Consider the following 9,330-nt stretch of genomic DNA (forward strand, 5'->3'; position numbering starts at 1 on the left):
GAGTTTCAAGTTCCACTTGAATAAACGAGTCTGAATTCATCGATTGAGGTTCTGGTTCCACGCACTTGGACAATCGAGTCTGAATTAATGCCTTCTTGGAGCACTACTTCTGTTTCAAGCTCAACATTCGGATCCGTTATGAAAGCTCAACATTGGAGCAATCAGCTTCCACTATATCAGCCAATCAACCCATTATGAAATCTTAACCTCCTAACTCCTAAGGTAACAATAAGTGGCAAGAAAGAAATTACGGAAGAAATCACACACATGTTATGTATGCTACTTCCTTATCCAGAAAACTTAATAGCTCTCCAAAAGAGATGAGCAAGAAGGGGTATCTTACATCCTTGGATGAAGTAATTTGGAATGGTCTTGCAATTGTACATCTTTTAATTTTATTTTAATTAAGAAAAGTACATCCTTATTAGCAATCATACAACATGTTTGGTGAAACCTTTTTGTTTTTGTAACAAGCCAAAATTTTATATGATTAAAAATGCAAATTCTTTGTTGTAAGGTTTGGGCTTTTTCATTGCATCTCTATTTCTCTAGGACGTGGTTTTGAATTTTGGTAAATCACTAGCTAGTACCAAAACTACCGACCACACTGTAATTGTGGAATTAATAGTACAACCTCATTAACATAATATTGATCTGATCACATATGTATCTCTATAGAATGATTATGAGCATCTTATTTAATTACAGAAAAATTGTTGCAATTCATTGACATTTGCTGATCATGAGATTAAATAAGCATACATCAACAGCAGAAGATGGAAAATTATTGAATTTAAAAGGATCGATGCTTTATGCTTAGCAGTATAGATTCCAACTTGGACACTCTTATGTAACTTGTTCTTATATTACATTAATATATTGCTAACTTAGGGGAAAAAAAACTTAGCAGTATAGATTATTGGCCACTTAGACCTGCTTTGAAAAAGATGGGGGTTCGGATATTAAGGTTCCTCTATAACCGGGTACAGAGATTGATCTCTGTACCATTGATCTCTGTACACACACACACATCTCGTATCTCGGCATACACACACATATTTCGGAACACACACATATATATCGAGGCACACACACACATCTCAGATTCGGATCAACGGCGAGATAACACGGTTACAAAGATGATCTCTGTACCCAGTTGTAGAGATCTCGAGTCCTATTAACTATAGCTAAACTGTAATGAAAGTACGAAACACATAAATCTTAGTGCAACAGCGCAACTAGTACATATAATACTCTTATCCGAGATTAGTTTGTAAGATAATTATACTCTACTCAGTGTTTTTGGTAACATCGTGATAAAAGAATCAAGACAGTACTCTATACAAGAAAATACAGCGTGCGTAACACACGAGAATGAAGTCGCTATACACATGAAAATTTCGTCTGGGCTTGTGGAGACCATGCATAGCATGCGCATAGAACACTCCATCTACATGTCAACCTCTACACTCTACTAGTATACCCTGAGGAATTGAATAAAGTAGATGATGCAGATCGAATTATATATATCTTGCAAGTAATTAAGCAAAACTTCGGTATTACATAAGAGTATAATTAATACCCCAGAAGAGCAGTACAGTATAACTGGAGGCTGTAAAGGACATAGTTATTAATCCCGTTGTTTAATTAATAGGCTGCATGTATAAAGCTGAATTCTCCACTAAAAACTACACTCCAACTCATTTCTATGATAAAGGAGACTGTTTTTTCTAGCTGGCTAGGAATTAACCTTGCCTTTGAATCAGATGGAAAAGGGATATAAAGATTTTCCATGGTACAAGCTTAAGAGGCACAAAAGTCCACCTTTTTAGTCTAATTTGAGTATTTAGATCATACGCAGTTAAAAAAGTGGATTTTTGTGGTTCATGAGGGTTGATCTCATTGAATCGAGGATGCAATGATTTGGTTGTCGTATAACCTAATAAAGCGGTATCCTACCATACCACATTACCAGTTTACCACGTACATATCAATAAATCATTCTGTCAAGTGTTCGTGTTCCCTTATTAATTTACCCAACGGCGCTCGCATATACGTACTATAGTACTATACCCACATGCTGGCATGCCTCGAACGCGCTTTTGACTCGTACTCTATTCGATGTAAACAATTGTTCTGTTTTCTTCCTCCTGATATTTTCCTGATTTCTTTCTGTCTAGTTGGTGATCTTGATGAAAAATACCAACTATTGCAATCATGATCGCTAACTACCTAGTAACAATTTGACAATATATTATTGTTCTACATAGCAAGAAGGAATATTATTATGCGTATATATATAACTCATTTTACTATGGAACTGTTTTTATTGTTTTCCTTTTTATACCTTCAAATTACTTATTAATAGCATTCATGGATGAGGTGGCTGATCACAAGGTTTATCCCAGTTTATATATATACATGTCATGGTCATATTACCACTTCCAACAGTAGGGTTCAATTCCTGAGCTAGTCCTCCAGGTCTCCAACATGTTATCATATCTACTATCCCCTGTGTTTCCAACACTTGAGTTGTCATTAGAAGATCAGTTAAGCAACAAGAATGTAAGGACATCTAATGATCAAATAATGAATTTCAACTGCAAAGAATGGAGCACTATTAACTCCTTTGGTTGTTCCTCTCCTTATAGACACACGCTTCAAAATTCCATGCATTCTGGTGCGACGACTAGTGGTGATCCATCAAAACCATCAACCACAAAGAAATTGAACCATAATGCCAGTGAGCGTGACAGGCGAAAAAAGTTGAATAACTTGTATTCAACTCTTCGATCGCTACTCCCCAAGAGCGAAACACTGGTACGTACATTTTATTTTACTTTTTGCGGAAAAGTTGTGTATAAGTGTATGTATTTATTATGTTATATAAAAAAGGAAAAGATAAGTGTTACATGATCGATCAGAAGGGATTATAAATCCCCCTATTACAGCAAAATGATCCTCCGACTAGCTTGAGATTGATTAACTTAAAGTACGGTTAATTATATATATAGCGATGTACTTGATCGATTATATTTCATAGTTTTGATTTATTACTGCAGAAGAAATTGAGCAATCCATCTACCCTTTCTCAAGTACTAAAATACATACCAGAGCTGCAAAGCCAAGTTGAGAGGCTCGTGCAAAAGAAGGAAGAAATCTTATTGTGTCTTTCAAAGCTAAATGATTTTTCGAAGCGAAAAGAAGATTCCATCTCACAATTTTCGCCTACTGTTTTTACACGTCGAATCAATGATAGACAAGTTCTCATTCAGATATGTACTTACAAGGTCAACAAGAGCCCATTCTATGAGGTTTTACATAATTTGGAAGGAGAAGACCTCCAAGTCCTAAATGCTTCAGTTTTTGCTGCATGTGAAAATAGGGTCATTTACACACTCCACCTTCAGGTAGTTCAATTAAGTGAACTCATTCATAGCTGTGAAAGTTTCACTTTAACGTTTACATATATGGATGGTGAAAATGAGACTTGTTTTAACAAGTTTTCGTTGTTGTTATGATCAAACAGGTTAAGGATACTCAAAATGTGGAGTTTGAAGTTCTGAAGGAGAAGATACTCTCATTGTTTTAAAAGAAAAACTTGTTCCACATTTGGTGTATATAACATAACAAAAACTTAGTGAAAATAAGTAATTATTAAGCAAGGCCTGAGCTTATTCCTTTAACATGAGGATTAATTGAGCAACATAACTTGGAAGAGTAGGTTCTTATGTAGCAAGAATACACGCTCTAAAGAGGAGTTGGAGAAAATTAACTATTATGTAGCCCTTATTTCCAAGTACGAAAATTTGAACTTTGTGAAAAAAAATGCAACTGTTATATAGCCTCTCGTTTACAAGTATATATTTTTGCTCCTTCGATTTAGATTTCCTAACTGGACAACGGATATGGAATTATGCATTAGAGTATTAGACATTAGTGCATTACAAATGTGCCAGCTTTTTCTTTAGGTCGAGTCCAATGGCTATGCATCCTCACAAAAGTGGTGTGATTTATAGCGGTTTTTACTCTTAATCCGCATTTTACTCTCCATATATAAAGAGTATTTTTGAGGAATGACGAAGTGAATTCTACATGAGTTGAAATGGCGTTAAATGGAAAAACCACTTAAAGTACTTTGAGCATAATATACAATAACATGTCATTTGGCGTCATTTGAAGTGGAGTACAATTGTTTGTGTCCCCACCAAAATAACCAAATCATTTGGCGCTGGTTGGGGTGGCGTGAAATGGAAAAACCTAAATGGAGTCCGCCACTTCAAATGGCGTAGAATGTAAAATATCATGTCATTTGGCGGCATTTGAAATTGAGTACAATTATTTGTGTTCCTACCAAAATTAACCAATTAATTTGGAAGATTTCAAACCATTAGATGACCAAAATTGAGTACAACTTATTTGTGTTTCTACCAAAATAACCAATTAATTTGGAAGATTTCAAACCATTAGATGAACAAATCTTACTCTCTATCCTTATACACAATTTTTTTTAAGGAATATGGATAGGGAGTTGACTAGCCTTACTAGTGTAGTGGTGTGTTATAACCAATTAATTTGGAAGATTTCAAACCATTAGATTAGATGAACAAATCTTACTCTCTATCCTTATACACTGTTTTTTTTTTATGGAATATGGATAGGGAGTTGACCAGCTTTACTAGTGTAGTGGTGTGTTTTAAATCAACCATCTAATTTTTGACAATCCTTGGGCCTGTTTCATGAGCTAGTGGGTGGTGTGACTCTGCGCTCAACTCATGAAATAGAAGCTATGTTGCACGGACACAGACGCAGACACTGATGCGAATGCAGACACAGATACAACAACTCGAACAATTTGTATATATCTCAAAAAAGTATGACACAAACGCGGCAAAGGATGCGGAAATTAATTAATATTTATAATTTTATTTTATATAAATTGAACATTAAAAACTAAATTAAATGTATTGACATTTATAAATTTAAAACTATTAAAGATAAATAGCCACAAAATTTAGTTTAATATTTCCTCATCAAACTTTAAATAATATCAAGTCTTAACAAAACAAAAAATAAAATAAAAAAAAAATTAATTTTTTAATATTATTTTGATTAATTTTTTTATTTTTTTAGGTCAAAATTCGCGTCATGACTATGTTGACTGCGCCCTAATTGCATCTTGACCCGCATCCGGTTTAGTTGACCGCATCTTGACCATATTGACCGCATCCAACACGCGTCCATGCCGTGTCCATCCATGTCCATGTCCACGTCGGACAAAGGACCCAGCCCATTAACAGGTGCGTCCGTGATTTAGAGATTAGAAGTTTCCTTTTGTTCAGCCTGGGCTGTGGCCAGTGACAATGAGACAAGGTGGGTAACTATGGGCCAGGGCCTACAAAAAGAGCCCACGTATCCAGTTCCGCAGCGCCCCCTTCATACTGGACAAAAGTATCTAAAACATTCGAAGTTAGATTTTGTTTAAAGAACCCTACTAGGTAAGCCAGAAAGTCAGCAAAAGCGAATGGTCTGTCTGGTCACACCTTGCATAGAATATCTCGAGCCCCACAAACCCAGACCCCGAGTCCATAAAACCATGCTTAACTTTACCGTTCAGAATTTCAGATCCCATCACTTGTGGACCCAGTTGACATGCATGAAAACCCAAATTTTCATCCCAATTCCAGCATCATTATTTCCCTCAGACCCCTCACTAAATCCACTGCACTGCACCACCAGAACAGTACCATGAAGGAAGCAAATACTCTGACCCAAGTTACTGAACCCGAAAACAGATAAAACAGATATCCGAATCCGGTAAACAAAATCCGTGATTTTTAGATTCATGTTCAGGTCGACAAATCATCTTACTAGACATGGAGACAAGAGTAATAAAACTAGATCCATAGACTTGTGCTTAGCTTAGTAGAATTGGGTTTACATTGAAAACATAAAAATAAGTCAAAACCCATGGAAAATGCAACAGAACAAAGGTTCACTGTGCACTCTATGCGACCTAGGAAACCACATAACTTGTGGGGGATTCATGAGTGCAATTCGTCCATTCGGAAATTCCTTAGGCTAAGTCCAACACCAAACTACAATAGTACATTATATAGAGTTAGCATATTAGTATTTGCAAAGGCAATGGTATTTTTCACAACCGCTAGTATATATGACGTATTGTATTTAGGAGTGATTTCGGATTGGATAAAGGGTTTTCGAAAAAAAATTCAATTATTTTTGAATTGCAATATTCTTTCAAAATCCGATCTAATTATTTTTCGGATGATTTTTTTTTCCGAATTTAGAAAGTTCGGAAAATCGAAAAAAATTCAAAATTTTTGAAATTTGCAAAATACAGAAGTAAATCGAAAATTTGAATTATATAATCGGATTCTCTTTTAGAATAATCATTTTTAATTGGGTTATTACCCCTACTAAATGAGCCAATTAAGATCCCCACTAGATAGGAAATTAGGGTTTTATCCTAATTTTCCATATAAGGGAGGAGGGGGGGGAGGGGTTAACACTAGTTCATATTTTTTTATCTAGTTAATATATTCATTTAGTAGTCATTTTGAAATGTATTAATTTAGTAAACAAATTAGACTTTTTAACATGGTTATTCAACAAGTTTTTTCTTCATGTTAATGTATTAATTAAGTAAATAAGAATATGAGATAAATTGAGACATGTACTAGAATGACAATATTGATTTTTTGAAATTGTGTGAGAAACAATGTTCTACTTCTCTAGGGTTCTTATTTGGTTTGTAAACTATATGCAGTTTTAATTTAGTAACTATATGAAATAGACCGCTATATGTTAAAAATTCAAAAATTAATCAGAAATCGAATCGGATTGGATCAGATTTTGAAAACACATCCAATTCCGATCCAATTATTTTTAAAAAATCTGATATCGGAATACAAATATCATAGTCAAATTTGGAAAAATATCATATCGAAATTTGGAAAAATTGAGTTTTCGGAAAAAAGAGACACCCCTAAACGTACTGGAACAAAAAAAAAATTGGACTCTCCAACTACCATTGTCAAAAGCGTGTAAAAAAAATAATAACTAAATAAATAAATAAATAAATAAAATCTAACTCATACAATGTAGCGTGTAGTTTAGATTTTTTCTACCTACTTCTCATACTGGTATGTAGACTTGACGCTATCTCGTTAAAATTGACGCTATAAATAGGTAAATTTATAGTGATAACGTTGGTCGATTAGGGTTTTGCGGTTTTGCCGCACCATTAGATTAGAATTTTCTTGATAGTTTAGTTGGTGTTTTGTGTTACCGTTGGACTTAGCATTAAAAGCCTGGCAAAACAGCAGAAGTGAGTGAACGGGACAATGGGTGTGAATGAGAGAGTTAAAAAGAGGGGATAGAAACAGAATGGGTTCTGAGAGCGCCGCTTTCTTTTCTTGTGTAGTTGGTGTCTTGTGTAAAAACAAAGAGTGCATAGAATTCTACAGTTCACAAAAGCCAATGTTGTTTTTATTGTTGTCCATCCTTGTACGGATATCCACTGCGATCTCTAGTTTTAAATTTTAACAAGTTACAAGTGACTGAATGAGAGCACTTCCCTATGCGTGTACAAAATGCCGCAATCTTTTTCAAATGCCGATTTCCGGACAGTGGGTTGAAAAATCATCAGTTTTTGGCAACTTGGTAATTTGGCATTCAAACTTTCCTAGTTTCATTCATTGATACGAAATAGAGTGTGTACTTAAGAGCATTTCTAGGTGGTAATATAACATGTATTTTTCTTTATATTTGAATAAAAAATTTGGAATTTCCCGGAATTTTATCTCTAGGTAGTCTCATTCATGGTCACATAATCCAATGCCGCATTCAAGATTCTTGTTCGCAAAATTTGACAATTTGGATCGGATGCGGATCGCGGGCGACAATAGTAATGTCACTTGGCCAGATATTAATGTTTTTTTTTTTTTTTACTTTGACCACAACTACGGCGCGCCACTCCTACTATCGCGTCCTCCAACGGAAAAAAAAACGGGCAAAAAACGGTCGAATTTCTACCAACTATATCTACACTCATTTCCTTCTTCATTTTACATACATTCTCAACTCAAACATTTTTATCAAACAACTTAACCATTTCACATCAATCATTCACAAACAACACACACACATTACCAAAAAATAGATCATGAAGTGTATGAGATGTTTCCCCTTCAATCTTCATCTTCATCGTTGTCTTTTTCTTCATTTTCTCCAGCGGAAGACTCGGTAGATAGTCATGATGAAGAATTTGTTAACATCATTCCCCTTATGAAGCACCATTTGGCTGTACTTGCACAAACACAACTACATGCTCCAAGGGCACCACATAGTGGTTCAAAGAAGGGTCGAAAAGTGAAACATATAAACTATGCTCTGACTTTGAAAATCTTGAAAGCCAACTACTTCGTCGATCGTCCTGTCTTTCCGAAAAAGGATTTCAAACGGCGCTTTCGTATGAAAAAATCTTTATTTCTTCACATCTTCAACGATATTCAGACTCATTTTAAGTACTTTCAGCCTAAATTTAACAATGCTGGTAAACCTGATATAGATTCTTTGATCAAGGTGGTTGCAGTTTTGCGTATTCTTGGTTATGGTACGGTGATTGATCAATTGGACGATCAATTATACATTTCCGATGATACTTGCAACCAGGCGTTGAGGCATTTCTGTGATGCAATTATCAAATTATACGGTTCAGTCTACTTGCGAATGCTAAATATTGCAGATACAGAACGCTTGCTTGCATATTCTGCCATACGTGGATGGCCGGGTATATTGGAAAGCATTGATTGTATGCATTGGGAATGACATAATTGTCCAACTAGATGGCAAGGTGCTTACAGTGGTCGTTCTGGAAAACCATTTGTTATTCTCGAAGCTGTTGCAACCGAAGACCTGTGAATATGACATTCTTTCTTTGGGATGCCAGGGTCACACAATGATATCAACGTGTTGGACAACTCGCCGGTATTTGAGCACGTGATCAATGGTACTTCTTCACCTGTTTATTTTGATGTAAATCATCATAGCTATAATATGGGTTATTATTTAGCTAATGGTATCTATCCTGACTATGCGGCATTTATACAAATAATTTCAAACCCTAACGCTTTAAAGACGAAGTGGTTCGCAACGATCCAAGAAGCTGCAAGGAAAGATATTGAAAGAGCTTTTGGGGTTTTGCAATCTAAATTTAGGATTTTGGCAAAAGCTTGCAAATTATGGCATGTGGAGACAATGGGTACTGTTATGAGAGCATGTATCACATTGCACAATACCATTTGG

At 35.3% G+C, this 9,330-nt stretch overlaps 2 protein-coding genes across 2 annotated transcripts; both read left to right on the forward strand.

Moving 5' to 3' along the window:
- Positions 1 to 2,232: 2,232 nt before the first annotated feature.
- LOC147484433 (transcription factor ORG2-like) lies at positions 2,233 to 4,127 on the forward strand. The gene is made up of 3 exons (XM_086577880.1): positions 2,233 to 2,820; positions 3,063 to 3,410; positions 3,530 to 4,127. The coding sequence occupies exons 1-3, from the start codon at positions 2,491 to 2,493 to the stop codon at positions 3,590 to 3,592; spliced, it is 741 nt and encodes a 246-aa protein (XP_086434006.1). The 5' UTR covers positions 2,233 to 2,490; the 3' UTR covers positions 3,593 to 4,127.
- Positions 4,128 to 8,202: 4,075 nt separating this feature from the next.
- LOC147484434 (uncharacterized) lies at positions 8,203 to 8,853 on the forward strand. Its single transcript, XM_086579749.1, has one exon. It carries the CDS (start codon positions 8,203 to 8,205, stop codon positions 8,851 to 8,853), a length of 651 nt encoding a protein of 216 aa, XP_086435875.1.
- The last annotated feature ends 477 nt before the right edge of the window (positions 8,854 to 9,330 follow it).

Source organism: Coptis chinensis, chromosome 8 (genome assembly GCF_015680905.1).
Source record: "Coptis chinensis isolate HL-2020 chromosome 8, ASM1568090v1, whole genome shotgun sequence".
Classification (NCBI taxonomy): domain Eukaryota; kingdom Viridiplantae; phylum Streptophyta; class Magnoliopsida; order Ranunculales; family Ranunculaceae; genus Coptis; species Coptis chinensis.